Here is a 17,770-nt window from a genome sequence, read left to right on the forward strand (position 1 = left end):
AAAAACAAAAAAGAGAACAAAGCTGCCAATGTCGCAGCGTGGTGGTTTTCCATGAGGACAGCGCGAAATATGTTGTGTTTTGGGCTCTGTGTCCGAGAAAAGCGCAGGCCAGCCCATGGATGACTGAAGTGGACAATGGACAATCACAAGGCAGTGTTTAAAATTGACACCTGGGGCCGACGCCACAGCTGTCCAGAACAACTGTATGCCAAGGTCAGTTCACAACAGCTGGCCAGAGCAACAAAAAAAACCTCTATGGACCGGGTGGAGTACCTTTGAAGCTGAAAGGAAAATTCACAGCCGTCCTTAGTAACAGCAAGCATAGCACATGCGGGAAGTGTTGTGGTGGAAGGACTGCGCACACCACTTCTCAGTGGAGCAGCTGCTATGACGCTTCAGCTGGTCGCCAGAGTCAACAGCCTCAGCCTAGACAGCAAAGAGACTGTAAAAAGAGATTCCCAAAGCTCTTCTCGGACGGGGAAAATGGAGGGGGTGGTACACCATGTTACTGAAGCCAGATGCGAAACCTTTTTCCCTGTCAACGCCACGACACATATCGCTCCCTCTCCTGCCAAAGGTCAAGGAGGAGCTGAGTCTATGGATCAGCAAGGAGTGATTTCGAAGGTGGCTTGAGCCTACAGCGGGGTGCGCACCTATGGTTGCGGTGCTCAAAGAGCTCAGAAGAGTTAGATCTGCTCAGACCTCACAGAGCTGAACAAGTCAGTAAGAGGGAGAAACATCCATTGCCGTCTGTCGAACACACATTAGGACAGCTGCTGGCGCCAAGGTTTTCTCAAAACTTGATGCCAAAATCGGGATTCTGGCAGATCCCGCTCTCCAAAGACTCTTCTCTCCTCACCACGTTTATCTCGCCTTTTGGGCGGTATCACTTACAACCGGCTGTGTTTTGGGATATCGTCTGCCCCAGAACATTTCCAAAAGCGCATATCTACGCACACTGGAAGGGCTGGAAGGTGTTCTCTGTCCAGATGGACGACGTGCTGATCTGGGGCGCGACACAGAGAGAGCACGATGAGAGGCTGAGGAAGGCATGGTGCGACTTCAGGAGGCTGGCGTGACCCTCAATGACAAGTGTGAGTTCTCAAAGCCAAGATCAAGTTCTCGGGCCAAGTCCTTGAAGCCACTGGAGTCAGCCCTGACCCTGATAAGGTGAGAGCCGTAAAAGACATGGCAGTGCCCAGCAACGTCAGTGAGGTCAGAGCTTCCGGGATGACCAACCACCTAGGAAAATTCTACCTCACCTAGCGGAGAAAACGCGTTCCTCCCGTGACCTGTTGAGGAAGTCCAACATGTGGCCTGGGGGCCTCAGCAAACAACAAGCCTTTGATCAAATCAAAAGAGAGTTGACAACGCCACCGGGTCATGCCCTGTATGATCCGAATGCAGACACACTCGTCTCAGCGGATGCATCATCGTATGGCTTGGGGCCGTACTCCTACAGAGACAAGAGGGAGCAACTGGAAGCCGGGTAGCGTTGCTTCAAGAGACTGAGCGGCACAGAAAGGCGTTACGCTCCAAATTGAGAAGGAAGCCTTAGCTACTACGTGGGCCTGCGAGAGGGTTTGAAGAGTTCCTGATTGGGAAAGAGTTCCCGGTGGAAACAGACCACAAGCCTTAGTTCCCCTATGGCTCAAAGAGTCTAGACAGGCTGCCACCTCGCATACAGCGCTACGCCATGCGGCTCATGAGATTCTCATACTCCATCTCACCTGTGCCAGGTAAGAGCATCGCCACAGCTGATGTTCTCTCCAGAGCTCCAGTCCGCGGCACAGCTGATGGACTGCAGGAGGAAGAGGTGAGTCTCTGCAAACACTGTCATCGCAAATTTGCCTGCAACTGAAAGAGACTTAGAGAAATACAGGCACATCAGGAAAAGACATTCTTTATCCACACGCTTAAACATACTGCATGGATGGCTGGCCGGATAAATTCTCCATCCAACCAGCATTCCAGGCCTCTACTGCCCTTCTCAGGTGAGCTAAACAGTTCACGACGGTCTGCTGCTTTTTGGCTGTAGACTAGTCATTCCAGCATCGCTTAGAGCCGACATTTTACAGAAACTGCACGAGGGCCACTGGGAATTACAAAATGTAGGGAGAGAGCTAAGCAGTCTGTTGGTGGCCCAGCCTCAACAAAAGCTGACACAGCTGATTGAGAGCTGTGACACTTGCAGCCGTGAGAGAGTCAACTTCAAAGAACCGCTGCAACCTACAGACTTTCCTGTAGACCTGGTCCACTGTCGGTGCAGACCTGTTTCAGACGGTAGCAACAAACACTATCTAGTCATTGTGGACTATTTTTCAAGATTTTTTGAGTTGCCAAGCTCACACACACCACATCTGATGCGTGATCGAGCACTTCAAATCCATCTTCGCACGTCATGGCATACCAGACGTAGTGCGCTCGACAACGGGCCACAATTTGCTTCGGAGCACTTCAGAAAATTCGCACAACAGTGGGCTTCGACCATGTGACGTCTAGTCCCCACTTCCCTCAGAGCAACGGGGGGGGCAGAGCGGGCCGTAAGGACAGTCAAAGCCTTCTTAAAGTCAACGTCCTCTATCTTGCCTCTTATGGCCTACCGTGCCGCTCCTCTGGCAATGGACACAGTCCAGCTGAACTCCTCATGGCAGGAAAATCCAAACACCTTGTCCCTGTCATCCCATCCCGCTTACACCAGGCTGGACTGATCTGGGACAATCTGAGGAGAGTGTAACGGAGATACAAAAAGAAACAGAAGGAGAATACGATCGTCGCCACAGAGCACACGAAATGCCACCCTGCAGGAAGGTGACCACGTCTGGGTCAAAGACATCCTGGAGAGGGGCACTGTGGTGTCTCATGCAGGCACTCCACGGTCCTACATGATCGAGACACCAAGGGGCACTCTGCGACGGAACCGTTACCATCTGTCACCCACCCCTACAGCACCAGAAACTCCCACCGTCCTACAGCCAGACACACCGGGTGAAGACGAACCAGCAGGTGTGAGTACACCTGCAGCACCGGTGTCTGGTGATGATTCTGGTCAGCAGACACGTCCAACAGGACGAAGTACCTCCAGGAGTACCTCCAGGGTACCTGAAGGACTATGTCTGTCAATAAACCGGAGGTTAAAAGAAAAAAAAAGAGAAAATGTGTTTATGGTGCACAAAAGAAAAAAATGTGTTTATTGTATCAGTTGATAATGCTGAAGATGTTTATTTTCATGCTGATGATTTATTTCAGATGTATGTTTACAAAAGAGTTCCAGAATGTTTACTCTTAGGTTAAGGACCATTTTGTCATTTGAAATACTGTAATGGTTATAGCACTGGCAATAACACAAGTTCAAGAATATTATCAGTTAAGGTAAGGTTACTGAAATGAGATAAAGTCAAGCTTAATGCAATGTTAAGAGGTCAATGTTTGAGTAATGAGTTAAAGTAAAACAGTCAGAGGAACTGAATAAGTTTTGTTGTGATCTTAACGTAGGTAAGTGTTTAAAGGTCATTGTGTTTTGTCATTAACAGCATCTCCTATTCAGAAAGGGGGATGTAGTGTTAGGCATATTAAGGGGGAACCTTTGTTCTGTAACCTAGTGGGGGACCGGAAGTTGGGAAGAAAAATAAAACGGACACCGCTACGACTGGACACACACATGGTGGTCTCCGACTGAATTATTGTTCATAGCACGGCCAACTGAACATGACTCATGTACTTATTTTATTTATTTATTTATTTATTTATTTGTTTATTTATTTATTTATTTAAAAGGGACAGTGCATATTAATAAACATTTACATATAAATATGCCGGTTTATAGCCACAGGCTAATTTCCAACCGTAGTCCCTTGGCAGGTTGATGTTAAAAAAGAGGAAAAGAAGGACAGTTAAAAACTCAGCAAAAGAAAACACAGACGAGAGAGAGAGAGACAAAAAAAAGGCTTACAACAGAGACACATTACTACAAACAGGGACATTGCACATTAACCCGGAATTGTATAAAACATTGTAAGTAATAAAAGTTTCACAAAAACACATGATGTGATCGCATACTGATTACGGTGAGTTATGATCACAAATCTGATTAGATCGAAGCCACACCTTCAAATGTCCCTTGGATGTTAATATACTGGGACTCTCTCTAATTGAGGTGGGTAGGCTGTTCCACAGTATACTACCTTTATATAATAGGACATTTTGGCCAAATGTGGTTCGTCGAAGAGGAACCTCACAGTCACCTCTGGCAGAGGCTCTGGTGACTCGAGTAGTGTAGTGACTGACTACCCTCAGTTTAATATTATCATTTAATGGTGGTGGTGCCAGTCCATGAAGGACTTTAAACATCAGACAAGCTATTTTAAATTTCTTAAAATTTTCAAAACTTAGTAATTTATACTTTGGGAGAATGCTACAGTAGTGATAAGAGAATAGAAGGATTCAATTGGTTTGAGTGCAGTGGCTCCAGAAAAAGACCAACTTGTTATACAGTAATCTGTGTGTGAAAATATCATTGAGTGAAGCAATATTAAAGCGGCACTACCATTTAGAGATGGCCTTATCTGTCTAAATTTACTTAGGTTAAATTTAATGGGGTTTGATATTTTTGTGATGTGGCTCCTAAAAGACAGAGTCGAATCCAGAATGACACTTAGGTATTTGTATTCTTGCACCAGTGGTAGTTCGTCATCACCCAAAAATATATTAGAATGTGTAATTTTAGTTGCATGCTTAGAGAACATCATACACAAGTTTTTTCTGGTGTTTAACAGCAGGCAAGATCTCATAAGCCAGTCCTGTATAAGGGCCAACTCAGAGGTAAGAATACGGGCAGCTTCATCCACGTTTTCCGTTTTTACTGTATGTTTAATTCATCCAACGTCTCCATGCCAGCTGCTGACGACCGTCCCACTGGCCATGTCCTCACCCGAGCTATGCAGGAGTCACAAGAGGAAATGGTGAGAGCCATTGGTGGCATCAAAGATCGTCTGGATCAGTTAATTAATGTACTGAGTGATATGAGTAAAGCAATAAATGCACTTGTGTACAAGTAAATTCTGTCCTTGCCTCTTTACATGTTTGAAATCACATTCTGCCAGGCCCGTATGGCTTCCTGGGGTGGGTTGAAGTTGACGGGACCGGCATCTGGTTCCTCTGTTGGGGGGATGTTCTGCTCTGGCAGTGGTATGCCATGGCGGTGTGCCATGTTGTGGAGGACGCCACAGGCCATCACAATGTAGCATACCTTCTCAGGTCGGTATAGCAGCACCCCTCTGTCCAAATGGAGGTCATTATACCTTGTCTCTTGGTCGGTGTTTGGATCTGTAAAAGGGGTCATCACAGCAGTGGGCTCATGGGCTCAGAGCTGAAATTTGCATCCTTCCTAGACTAAATTAATGATTGAGTAACTGTTTGTTTGAGCCAACAGTAAATAAAGTGCTATATAAAAACCAAAAAAATGTTTTCTTCTTCTTGGACAAACGTGTTTGAGAGAGATATCGAGATGTGAGTTGTTTTGCTAATTAAAACCGCAAAAGCCGAGATTTTAATGTAAAAACAGTTCATGTTACCGGCCTAATTCACAGTATCACTGCAGCAGGGGAGATGTTTCCATTCCTGATGATTGAGATGTCATAGATGCTATCAGTCTGGACCATAGACTGTAGAGAAACATGGATGCGCCTGTGGCAGCACACTCACTGAACGGATGTCGTGAAGCTTTTACTTAGATTTACTGTTTACTGCTACTGTCTGTAGTTTTCATTGTCCTGACGATTACTTGGAGCTACAACAGAGGTTTGTGGATTAATGAGGGAATAAACTTTATTTTCCATTTCTGAAGAGAACAATGAAATGAAAATGAACTGAATGAACTGAAAAATGCAACAAAAAAAATAAAAATTATTGGTCATGGTTGTGAACAGAAAAACAAAGTGTGCTAATGAGTCTAACAGGTGGGTTTGATAGTTTGTCATGACATTAATTTAACTTTATTATTAGATTTTTACTGTTGTTAAAAAAGCACAACACACACAAAGAGGCCAAATACAACTACTTTGAGTTCCATAAATCTCACATTTTACGTTGACCTTAGATGTAAATAACTCTGGTCCTCACAGGTACAGTGTGTACAGTGGCTGTACAGTGTGTACAGTGGATGTACAGTGGATGTACAGTGTGTACAGTGTGTACAGTGGATGTACAGTGGCTGTACAGTGTGTACGGTGGATGTACAGTGGATGTACAGCGGATGTACAGTGTGTACAGTGGGTGTACAGTGTGTACAGTGAATGTACAGTGGATGTACAGTGGATGTACAGTGTGTACAGTGGACGCATACTGTGTAAGTGCAGTACATACTTCCGCTCGGTTGGGGGCGCTGATGAAGCAGGCTGAGCAGAGGAAGCAGAGGAGGCTGGAGCAGCATCAAGGGTGCAGGAGCGCCATTTCACTTTTCATTCATTGGTGACGAGGCCTGCATCGTTTTTTAGGTGGGTTAGAGATTTTACGGTTCAAACTTGGGGCGAAACACGTTTGAGGGAGCAGGAGACACGTCCCGGACACTGTAGCGTTGATGTAGGAGTCCTCTAAGGGGACGAGAGCTGACGCGGCGGAGGAGCGTTAGCTCGCCAGCTAATGTGTTAGCCTCATACGCCCTCATTAACCAGACATTAGAACGCCATTACACTGAAACACGGACGAACATGGAAGCAGTGCGCAGCCTACACCAACTGCTGACTTCTATTAAAACACCAGAGTGCCCTTTAGACTGCAGTGTTAAGTTAGTTAATACGACACACAGAACAATACTAACAACGTTAGTGTTAGCAAGCCGGCTAGCTCGAACGACTTGTTTACACGTTGCGTCAGCAAACATCAGAAAATGGTGAATGTGAAACTCAACGAGTGGTGTTTAAAAAGTGCCACATCTTTACGAGGGAGTGTGTTTTTGTTGAGCTGAGCCCGTGGAGCCAGTCCACGCTGTAGTTAGTCACGAGCTTCTCGGCTCAGTTTACAGTAGCTGCGTGTTTACGCGCGCTTTGACCCTTTAAAATCCAACGTCTCTTCAGTTTAGTAGGTAATTTTTTGCTTTTGAGCATTCAGTCCAGCATGGTGATCATGTGTCAATGAGTGATACATTAAAAAAAGTTTACTGTATTCTAGTCGAAGGCAAGACTTGTGTACATGTTGCACACCAGTTCACCATATGGCATGCATCTGACAGCCCGACCAGCAGAGAGACGTTCAAGTTTCCAACTCACTGAAGAGTCACTCCTTAGTTTGAACACAATACAAACTGTATGGCTCACAAAAGATGGCCTCCAAAGTGATCATCAGATTAAATCAATGCCTTTGTATTATTTTGTCCACCACATTCATATCGGTATATTTATATAGATAGATTGATACTTTATTGATCCCAGGAAATTCAAGCATCCAGTAGCAGCATGCAAACATACATTAAACATACATCAGGATTAACCTATAATACAGTAACCATACATTAAAATTAACCTGAGATAGATCTAAATTTAAATATGTACAGAGGAATTAAACATTTGTAGCAAAGTCAAACATTTGCAGAGAAATTAAACCTTTGCATAGGATTTAAAAAATGTACAGAGGAGTTAAACCTTTGCATAGAAAATAAATATAGTACTGTGTTAGGTTAACCTGTGCTAACATCTATACAAAGACTATATAAAAAAAATAGAAAGTGACTGTAGAAATAAATAAATAAAAAAAAAATATATATATATATATATATATGCCTCTCTTAGAGGTGCAGTGTGTGATATTTGGGGACTTTTAATTTCAGTATAGAAATGAAAAGAAAAGACATGTTATGTAATAATATAGCTATGTTTCATGCATGTATAATCACCTGAAAATAAGAATCTTTTTATTTTTGTTATTTGAAGTTTATCTACAGTGGGAGCGGGTCCTCTTTCATGGAGGCTGCCATTGAAACACACATGTTTCTACAGTAGCCCAGAACAGACAAACTAAATAGTGACTCTAGACTCAGCCTTTCAAGTGTTCTTTCACCTTTACACTAGGAAGGTGAGAGTGGGGTGAGCGATTATGCCACTAGCTGCAACTAAATTCTACACACTGGACCTTTAAACGTTCCTAACACACATTTAATCCTATAACTTTCATGAATGCCATGAGTGTATTTATAAATGATTCCCCTTCACTGTACCATGATTGTTTCACTTTTATGTAAGTGGCTTTGGATGAAAGCTGCGGCTTAATGACTAAAAGTAAACGTGTCAATGATTCACTGACAGATAGTGGGAATAACCCTAATGGATGCTGGTTGTGGTTATGTATAGTTGTAATTGACATATTTTTTTGAAATATTTCAGGGCACCCAGAACTTCATCATGGTGAAAATTTTTATTGGCAACCTTGCTTGCAATGCCACAGCTGAGGAGCTGCGTGAACTGTTTGAGAAGTACGGCAAAGTCTCAGAATGTGACATTGTCAAAAACTATGGTTTCGTGCACATGAACAACATGTCCGAGGCAGAGGAGGCCATACAAAACCTCCACCAGCACGAGCTGCACGGCTGGCGCATGAATGTGGAGATGAGCAAAGGGAGGCCCAAGTCCACCACCAAGCTGCATGTCAGCAACCTTGGCGAAGGGGTCACCAGCGAAGTTCTGAAGGCCAAGTTTGAAGACTTTGGCTCCGTGGTTGAGTGTGACATAGTGAAGGACTACGCCTTTGTTCACATGGAGCGAATGGAGGACGCCATGGATGCCATCGAAAAGCTGGACAACACAGCCTTCAAAGGTGAACTTTTGGGCAGGATAGAGCTAGTTGTCTTTGCTGTCTGTAGATACCAATGTGGATTCTGTTCTGTCGCCGTAGAGCTCTCGTGACAAGTAAAATCCACTAGCTGATTTTTTTTTTTCCCTTCACTAATTGACCAGATGGACTGAGAGTAATCACTAAGTTTGGCAATGTCTCCAGCGGCAGTGTAACTGGTGAATAGGCACTGGCAGACAATGGCCTGCACCTGGCGCAGCAGATCATTCCGCTTCGCTCAGTGATTGTCCGTCAAATGCATTTAACGTGTTCTTATAGTCGGTAAGAGCCTGTCCGTGTCAGAACCCCACGGTCTCATGCGTGTCTTCTCTCTCCTTACAAGGCAAGCTGATGAGCGTACAGCTGTCCACCAGTCGGCTTCGCACTGCCCCGGGAATGGGAGATCATACCGGCTGCTATGTCTGCGGGAAACATGGTCACTGGTCGAAAGACTGCCCAGTCAGTCGGAACGGTAGCCACGGTGACGCCGCAAGAGGTCGCAGCGGGCGGGCCCCCCCACACGGCCCCCCAAGTTATGGCAGGGGCAGCTACGGGATGGCCGCACCTCCAGCAGCTGATTTCATGGGTGGCTCTGCGTATAGTCGGGCTAGTTACGTAGGTGGCTTTCCGCCGCCTCCCCCTCGCAGGCTCAGCTCTGAGCTGGGGGATAGGTACGCCAGCAGAGCAGGCCCCTACGCTGAGAGATCATCAGCTTATGATCGTGACCGTCTCTATAGCAGTGTTGACTATTATGAGAAGTACAGAGCTCGCCCTTATGGCTCAAGCTATTTCGAGGATCGTCGCATGCCCTATCTCCCCCCCCCCCCCACCCCCCCCTTCCTCCCTCTCAAAGCTCTCCTCCGGTATAGATCCATACGACCGCCGGCCAATGCCTCCACCTTCTTCAGCCGCAGCAGCTGCATCATACTATGCACGAGACCGAAGCCCAATCAGAAGAGTACCAGCAGTCTCCCCAGCAGGCTACACCTTTGAGCGAACACGGCTGTCGCCGGAGTCAGGCACCAGGAGCTCCTATGGTGTGACACGACCCAAGGATAACTACACGCCACGCTATACGCCTTACTAAAGCCATGATGCCAAGGTGAGCAGCACGGTAAACAAAGTATGACCGTTAGTTTGACCTGAAGAGGGACATTTTACCATAAAACATCACTGGGATGTTGAAGTGGATTGTCACTGAAGCTGTGTCTCCGCTGTCTTTCTAGGTCTGTTTGTGAACTGCAGGACTTCCCCTTTGCTGACACTTCTTCAAGCTACATGATTCCAGCTGTCTGCAAGATGAAAGTGTATGACACGTCAAAACAATTAGGAATTGTGTTGGCATCTTCCAGGCACCTGCGATCCCAGCTGCCTGCAGAAGAATCATCCTTTCAGTCACATCCATATAACCATAAGGATGATTTAGAAAGCTGCACTGTTTGACACATAAAACAGTAATTTGCTCACTCGCTCTGCAGCTTCTCAGTTCGGTTTTTATCCATGTCTTTTTTTCATATTGTGTTTCTTCCTCACAAGAAGCAAATTGTTAAATTCTGCAAATGTTAATTGTTTGGCTTCTGTTTCTTATTTAGAAAAAGAGTTTTCGTTTTATCATTGTATGAACATTTATCTTCCTTTTTGAATGGGATGAGGGTTAACGCGTGCTCTATCAGTTGATTGTAGTGCAGAAGAAGAGAGACACGTCTTGACATGATCTGGGGTCAGTTTTATGGATGTGGATAAAGAATGAATTTGACAATATGCTGTGGAGGTCCATGACTCATCAGGTGTGTTTTATTGCAACTAAAATTAAATCCTGCTGGAGGTCAGCACACACAGTAAGCTGTCTTATGTTGGGTGGGAAAAGACTTTTTTTCCCTCTCTGCAGCACAGGGAACGAACTCAGTGATACACACTGAACAAGACATGAATCCATATCCATGCAACTGACTGTTCAGTTAGGATACAGAATCACCTTTGAGTTCAATTCAAAGGTAAGAAGAAGAATCTTAAACATTCCAGCCTCATTTTTCTGTAATTTGATTGTCTACAAAAATGATTGATCAGTTTTCTAATGCACAACGAGGTGTCTGCTGAAGTCAGAATTCCTGAAATAAAAGTGTCATCGTGTGACACTGAAACAAGAATGTTGGCTGACATGCACTGTGCAACTAAGGAACGTCTGGACTGTGTTTTCTTCTCCTTGCTGATGTTTCAGGCTCTGCCCACAGTGGACAACAGAAAATAACCCATCATGTCTTGAAATGTAGTCCGGAATGGATGTTCATACTCTCTGTGTAATGCAGCATAAGCAGATAAAGAAATGTGAGGCGGGACTCAGGGCTCGTGCTGTATCTGTGCTGAGGCACTGGTGTTTTGTTGAAGGTGCCTCTGTTTTGCATATAGGTGGAGTTGAAGTTTGTATTTTTCGTACTAGCTGTAAAGGTACCAGCATACGTTAAAAATCTCAAATTAATCTGATTTTTAATAAAACCAAAATGACTTTGGTCACACCTGACACTTTTCAGTTTGTTTGTTTGAATCCCCACCTGATGGTGTCAAACTTTGGTTGTAGATGTGATGGAACTATTCACTTCATTTCAAATCTGAACCAGGGTCCACATGCTTGTTCACATTGATGCAAAAGTCATAAACTGGTTTTTAAGGTTCAGTGTGTCGAATTTAGTTGCAGCTGGTGGTGTCTCCTCACCTCACTCTCGCCTTCCGAGTGTAAAGTAGAAAGAACACTTGAAAGGCTGAGTCAAGAGTCACTATTTAGTTGGTCTGTTCTGGGCTACTGTAGAAACTGTGTTTTAACATGGCAGCCACTGTAAATATAAAAGGCTCATTTTTAAAAAAACAAAAACTAAAATATTCTTATTTTCAGCTGATTACACATGCATAAAAAAAAGTTATAGCTTACAGGTCTGCCTTATTCTGAAATAAGGCCCAAATCTTACACACTGCATGCACCTTTAAAGTAATGACTATTTGGGATCTTACAGTATAAACAGTGTGGTGAAATGAGTCAATTTATCATATATAAAGTATATACTCAAGCCCTACTCTACAGTCATGTCTGTACAATTTTGTTTAAGAAGAGTCATTTCATTTTTCACAAGATCTAATTATTGGAACAGGACAAAGGAGATTGTGTTAAACACATTTAGATTCATTTTTCAGTCTTCATCCTTTGATTATATGTGTGAGGGGACATTGAGTTTTTATGGAGAATACAGATATATGCTTACCATATATTAAAGCCATGGTCAGGGGCCAGGTTTCTCAAAGACAACTCATTTGGGTTTGTTTGTTTTTTTATCATGTGTGTATCTGTGCAGGCTCCTGTGTATTTAAACATATGTTTTATGCGTCTACTTTAATAAAGTTGCTTTCTCTGTTGAATTAACGCAGCTACAACAGTTGAAGCAGCGCTGTCCAGCCCGTCAGTTGGATGTAGCTTGTTTTCCCTCGTCCTAACATCACTTGAAGCGTTAGCCTGTTAGCCACAGGCCCGCGTGTGTGTTTGCGCGCGCGTGCGTGCTGTGGCGCTCGCCTGGTCACGAGCTGCTAATGTAACGTCAGTTTGTAAAGCGTCTGTCGTCGTTTCATTTACCGAGGCTCGACACACACACTGCAGCTTTTAAAGGTAAGAATTGAAGCTCCGTGATACGAACAGAAGCAGACCGTGTCCCGGTTCTTGAAATGTGTCCGTGCTTCCAGCTAGTCCCGTCTCGTGCGTCTGTAGCAAACAGCGCGAACGAAAAAACGTTCGAACATGCTAACACGAGCTACAGGCTAACGGTAGCTAGCTGCGCGTAACGTGTTTAGTTAAGGCGACTGCATTAAAGCGTACAGGAGGCTGTTACGTAAGTTTACTGCTGTTAAACAACACATAGAGATATACTCTGACTGTTAATGCTACAGTTTAGATAAACGAGCTCACATTAGCGTAGTGTGTGCGTGAACTCACTTCATTGTTGTTGATAACGCAGGCCTACAGATGAACAATACAGATCTGTGTTAGACAATACTCTGCACTTTTCTAAACTGGGCCTGTAACAAACAGGCTTTCTGTTAAATGGATGGCTCATGCTAAGCTAATAGTTAACCGTGAAGGAGCCAACACTGAGTGTTAACTGTTGATCTTTAGCTCAGCAGCTCGTGGAAGTTAGCAGAGCCTGCTTCTGCTGTGATCTGAGAATGAGCCGAGTGTGTTTGTCAAGTAATGTTATCATTTTTGACCTAACCAAGGATAAACAATGCAAACCCATACTGTGTCACACTGTGTCAGCTGCAGGACACACTGGAGACAGAAACAGGTCATTATCAGTCAGGTTCTTGGCGGTGGTGTAATGAGCTCCATGCAGCTGAATGTGACAATCAAAGTTTATACTACTTGTAGCTTCATAGACATGTATGTCAGGGTGCAGGGTTAGAAAGATTTTCAGCAACATTCTGTGATGTTTCTGTGTGATGATGTGTTTTTCATAAAATGAATAGAAAATATTTATTTTATTTTATTTGGAACTGAAGCATCTGCACATTTCAATATTGGTTTCTCTTTCACATATGACATAGTTTGATATATCAATATAGTCCTAGAGCACAGCCAACACTGGATTTTTGATGCCAGTAACACGTCAACATACGTTTTTTTGTTTAATCATATTATAAATGTTATTTTTCTAAATTAAAAATGACCTCAAGTACTGTATATCTTTGGCATTTCTATACTGCAGTTTCTAGTTATGTATTAGTTGCTACATCTGTTGATATGATATAGAACAACAAGATTAAACTTTGAGGAACCCCACACACCACACACAGGGCTTGTCATAAGCTGGTATTAGTTGATAATATGAGCCATGCCAGTGTATAGAAAGGAGGACGTTTGTGAATGCTCAAAAAACAAAACATTTCCACAATCTGTGTTCATAACACAGCAAGTGAGACTTTTGTTTAGTTTATTATACATGTACGATACTGCTCTCTTGTCGTTGTTATTGTAGGACAGAGCTTATCAAATAGTAACCCAGTTAATTAAATTAAGTCAAATTGACTTAATTAAAAATGAGGCACTTTGACTGCAACTGTTTTTTTTTTTTTTTTTTTTTTACTGTCAAAGTTAAGTTGAACAACTGCACCACCAAACCTCTGCCGGTGTTGCTCCATCGATCATTCATTGTTAGCATGGCTCATCACAGATTAAGTTTGTTTATCTTGATGCAGGTTGCAGGAAAGCCTTGTGAATGCATGCAAACCAGTGCTGAAGTTTCCAAAATAGATAATAAAAGTTTTTTATTATAAAACATTTATATTTATCTTGAATCAAATGGTGAGGGTTTTAATTAAATCAGTAGAATTATGTTGCCAATAATGGTTTCCTCTTCTCTCTCTTAGTGACGTGGACGCTCCACAATGGTGAAAATATTTATCGGGAACTTGTCACCAGACACAACATCAGATGAACTTCGCTCTCTGTTCTCCCAATATGGCAAGATTGCAGAATGCACTATTGTCAAGAACTTTGGCTTCGTGCACATGGATGACAAAGCGGAGGCAGAAGAAGCCATCCGCAACCTTCACCATTACGAGCTAAACGGCCAGCCTATGAATGTGGAACTGAGCCGTGGCAAGTCAAGAGGATCCACCAAACTACATGTTGGCAACATCGCCTGTACCAACCAGGAGCTGAGGGCCAAGTTCGAAGAGTTTGGCGCTGTGTTGGAGTGCGACATAGTCAAAAACTATGCCTTTGTTCACATGGAGCGAATGGAGGACGCCATGGAGGCCATAAATCAGTTAGACAACACGGCTTTTAAAGGTGAACTCTCGGGCTGGGCTTAAAGGGAGTTTACGGTTTTTATATTAAAGCTCTATCAAGAATATTCAATTCTGCCCTTTGATTATTGATAGGTAAGTTATGGATGCGCTGCAGGTGAGTAAATAAAGAAAGATGAAGGGGTAACGGTAAGATGAAGAAAATAAAGGCCGCCCTGAATATTTCAGATTTTAAAGCTGCTATCCGTAATGTCATCGGTACTATCCATCTGTGTTGGATTGTTGTAAAACACAAATGGACACCTACTGCAGTCTATGATCGAGTCGTCAGGACACACCTGTTCAGGTTGTTAACGCAATTTTAATATTTGAAGTAACATATAACCATATGTGTATTTTTACCAATCAAACCCAGCTGCACAGGCCCATTAAGGGCTGGATAAACACCAGAACGGGTGCGCATGAGGTTTTCTTTGTACTTCATTTGGTTTCCGCACACGTGTTGATATGTTTGATTGTAGTCCCCTTGAACACTGCAACATGGGCGCATGATAATACTTTTTGTCACGCAAACCTTCGTAGCTACTCGGAGAGTATCATTTGAGCTGTTAATCTTTGATTTTAAAAAATTGAGCATTAGCAACTTTACGTGCAAACCTTGCATGACAACTCATCTCTGCTGGGGGGATGCAGGAAGTTACGGATTTCAGCTTTAACATTTTAATGCTCAAATCATAATCCATTATTGTCTTATTGTTGTTAGTTTTTTTGGAATATAATGCAGATTTTTAGCACACTAGTGGATTAGGAGACTTTAGTATGCCAGGGAAAAAAATGTCAACTCTATTATTTAGACAAATTGAAGGCATAAGTCCTTATTGAGTCTTTTCTTTTTAAGGCAAACTGATGAGCGTGAAGCTTTCGACTAGCCGCCTGCGTACTGCGCCGGGAATGGGAGACCGATCGGGTTGTTATCGTTGCGGGCAGGAAGGCCACTGGTCCAAAGAATGCCCTCTAGACCAAAATGGCTACCACAGAAACGGCTCAGAGCCAAAGTCTGATGGATACGATGACTCGAGATTTGCCGGGCGTGGTCACAGCAGGGGTTATCCTCCGGACTTCAGTGGCGAACCAGATTACGGTGGCGGCTATGCTCCAGTACATGGTTTTTCCCGGGGTTCTGGTCACAGCAGCAGCATGGCAGGGTACCGAAGGGGCGCAGGATACGAGGGTGCAATGAGATACGGGCCGCACCCAGGTTATGGCATAAGCGCTGTTCCTGATCATAGCATGGCTCGGATGTACGGCAGCGAGGCGGCATACAGGAGCAACGGCTCGCTCTATGGCGCGGTACCAGCCTACCCGATGCGACGGTCGCCTTACGAGGAAAGGGATCCGTACGGGGTCGTGGACTACTACGAGAAGTACAGGGCCAATTCTTACGGAGGCAGTTATTTCGAAGAACGTCGCGGTGTCCCTTTGCCTGCTCCAGCAACAACCACCACCACAGCTTTAATGAGGGAACGTCTGCCCCCCTCTAACCTCGACCCATACGAGTGTCCCCTTCCTCCTCCACCAGCCCCAGTCGCCTCATACTATGCACGTGACCGGAGTCCGATTCGGAGAGTTGAGGCAGATGGATATTCATATGAGCGTTCGCGCCTTTCCCCGGTGTCCACCCTCCCAAGAAGTTCTACCTTTGAACATCCGCGGGATCCTGGCGCTGATCGGGCACGATATACATATTAATCCTTGTCTGTCTGACATGTAGTTGATAGGATAGCCTAAGTGCCAGTGGAATCACTGAAAATGAAATTTTAGACAGTATATCTCATTGGTAATACTAGAGGCAGAAGTCCACCCTCTATATATGTGAGGTGTGTGGGTAGTAAGAATAAGGTTACAATACAGCTTTCCATCATGATAGCCAGCAAGTAGATTTCAGTGGTTAAATGCATTAACATTGTGCTGTGATCTCATTCCAGGTTAGACTTCAACATGCAGTACAACTTTTGTCAGTTGACCACCTTTCATTGTCCCAATCACATGTTGTGCTATTGGTGCAGTTCTAATGGCTTAGCCTAAGCGCAGATACTGGGTTCATCTCCAGCCTGTTTGACGTCTTTTCACCAGACTGTTAGAACAGAAATTTGTTAACCCTGAAAGTAGCTGTATGTTCATAGACTCTGTTAATAGATACAAATCAAAGTAGTGCATGGTGCATGTTTTAAAGGTGAGTCTTATGTTAATTAAATTTAATAAATTCTTTTCAGCCACATCTTGCGTATTACTATGTGCGTTTTAGTGTATTTGTGTTTGTGTAAGTTGACATTGTTACTGCATATGTGAAGCAATGGAGAAACACATTTAAATACTGTATGCTTCATCACCTTTAAAAAAACAAAAACAAACAAAAAAAACTTTTGTATTTGGGTCCTATCAAACCTTTTGTGAAACAATGTTGAACTTTTTATCAAGATGCATTGTGATCATCTTTTTTTTTTTTTCTCCTTTTTTTTTTTGTCAGTAGAAACATTACTTACTTTAAATTGGTTTTCTTTGCTGTAATGAATTTGAGGGTTCACATCTTGGGTATGTTGTAGTTCCTTTACATAAATGACCTCAACTGCCTATACCGTCTGTCATGATTTCTGTAGGTTCAAATTAAAATCTGTTTGTCTGAAGACTGTGACCTGTGTTTGTGCTCATTTGGTATACTGTCAAATGGAATTCACATCAAAGTGCAACAGTTAAACTTATACCATATGGAAAATAAATTTATTTGCCAAGAATTTGTTGCTGGTGCTAGTCCTGTACCATATCAACTCAAGTGTAGGAGGGTATTACCGTGTAATGACAAGATAAAATAGGTTGACATGCAGTACAGCAAGTCAGCATGCAGCTGGAATAACATACTGTAAGCACGTACATGTCTGACTCACTTGGTCAAATTAGATGCATTCATATTGGCTAATATATTCATATAAAATTTTAGATGTGAGCTAAGATGCTTTGCCATAAGACACGTTACAATTATTTACCATTGATACGTTGTAAGCTCTACTGCTTTTATTTGCACTAATGGTATCAAAGGTGTCTTGCGATTTAATCTATAGTGCCAGGCTATATTAAAAATATTTATTAATTTCTAGTTTATATTTTCTAG

General features: G+C 43.4%; 3 protein-coding genes across 4 annotated transcripts in view; all 3 read left to right on the forward strand.

Moving 5' to 3' along the window:
- The window catches only part of hspa12b (heat shock protein 12B), a 12,366-nt gene extending 9,008 nt beyond the window's left edge, over positions 1 to 3,358 (forward strand). The window contains exon 3 of the mRNA XM_027287709.1: positions 2,928 to 3,358. Coding sequence (XP_027143510.1) covers positions 2,928 to 3,206 — 279 coding nt within the window. The 3' untranslated portion in view covers positions 3,207 to 3,358. The remainder of the gene's footprint in view (positions 1 to 2,927) is intronic.
- A 3,014-nt stretch (positions 3,359 to 6,372) lies between these two features.
- On the forward strand, positions 6,373 to 11,338 carry LOC104935673 (RNA-binding protein 4.1). The gene is made up of 4 exons (XM_010751544.3): positions 6,373 to 6,494; positions 8,376 to 8,805; positions 9,164 to 9,922; positions 10,047 to 11,338. Exons 2-3 carry the CDS (start codon positions 8,394 to 8,396, stop codon positions 9,811 to 9,813), a joined length of 1,062 nt encoding a protein of 353 aa, XP_010749846.3. The 5' UTR covers positions 6,373 to 6,494; positions 8,376 to 8,393; the 3' UTR covers positions 9,814 to 9,922; positions 10,047 to 11,338.
- A 923-nt stretch (positions 11,339 to 12,261) lies between these two features.
- On the forward strand, positions 12,262 to 17,296 carry rbm4.1 (RNA binding motif protein 4.1). Of its 2 annotated transcripts, none has more exons than XM_010751542.3 (3): positions 12,262 to 12,469; positions 14,224 to 14,647; positions 15,503 to 17,296. In XM_010751542.3, the coding sequence occupies exons 2-3, from the start codon at positions 14,242 to 14,244 to the stop codon at positions 16,351 to 16,353; spliced, it is 1,257 nt and encodes a 418-aa protein (XP_010749844.1). In that variant the 5' UTR covers positions 12,262 to 12,469; positions 14,224 to 14,241; the 3' UTR covers positions 16,354 to 17,296. The 2 variants fall into 2 exon arrangements, with proteins under 2 accessions (XP_010749844.1, XP_027143710.1); XM_027287909.1 differs by lacking the exon at positions 12,262 to 12,469 and adding an exon at positions 12,500 to 12,689.
- Positions 17,297 to 17,770: the final 474 nt, after the last annotated feature.

This window comes from Larimichthys crocea, chromosome XIV (genome assembly GCF_000972845.2).
Source record: "Larimichthys crocea isolate SSNF chromosome XIV, L_crocea_2.0, whole genome shotgun sequence".
Taxonomy (NCBI): Eukaryota; Metazoa; Chordata; class Actinopteri; family Sciaenidae; genus Larimichthys; species Larimichthys crocea.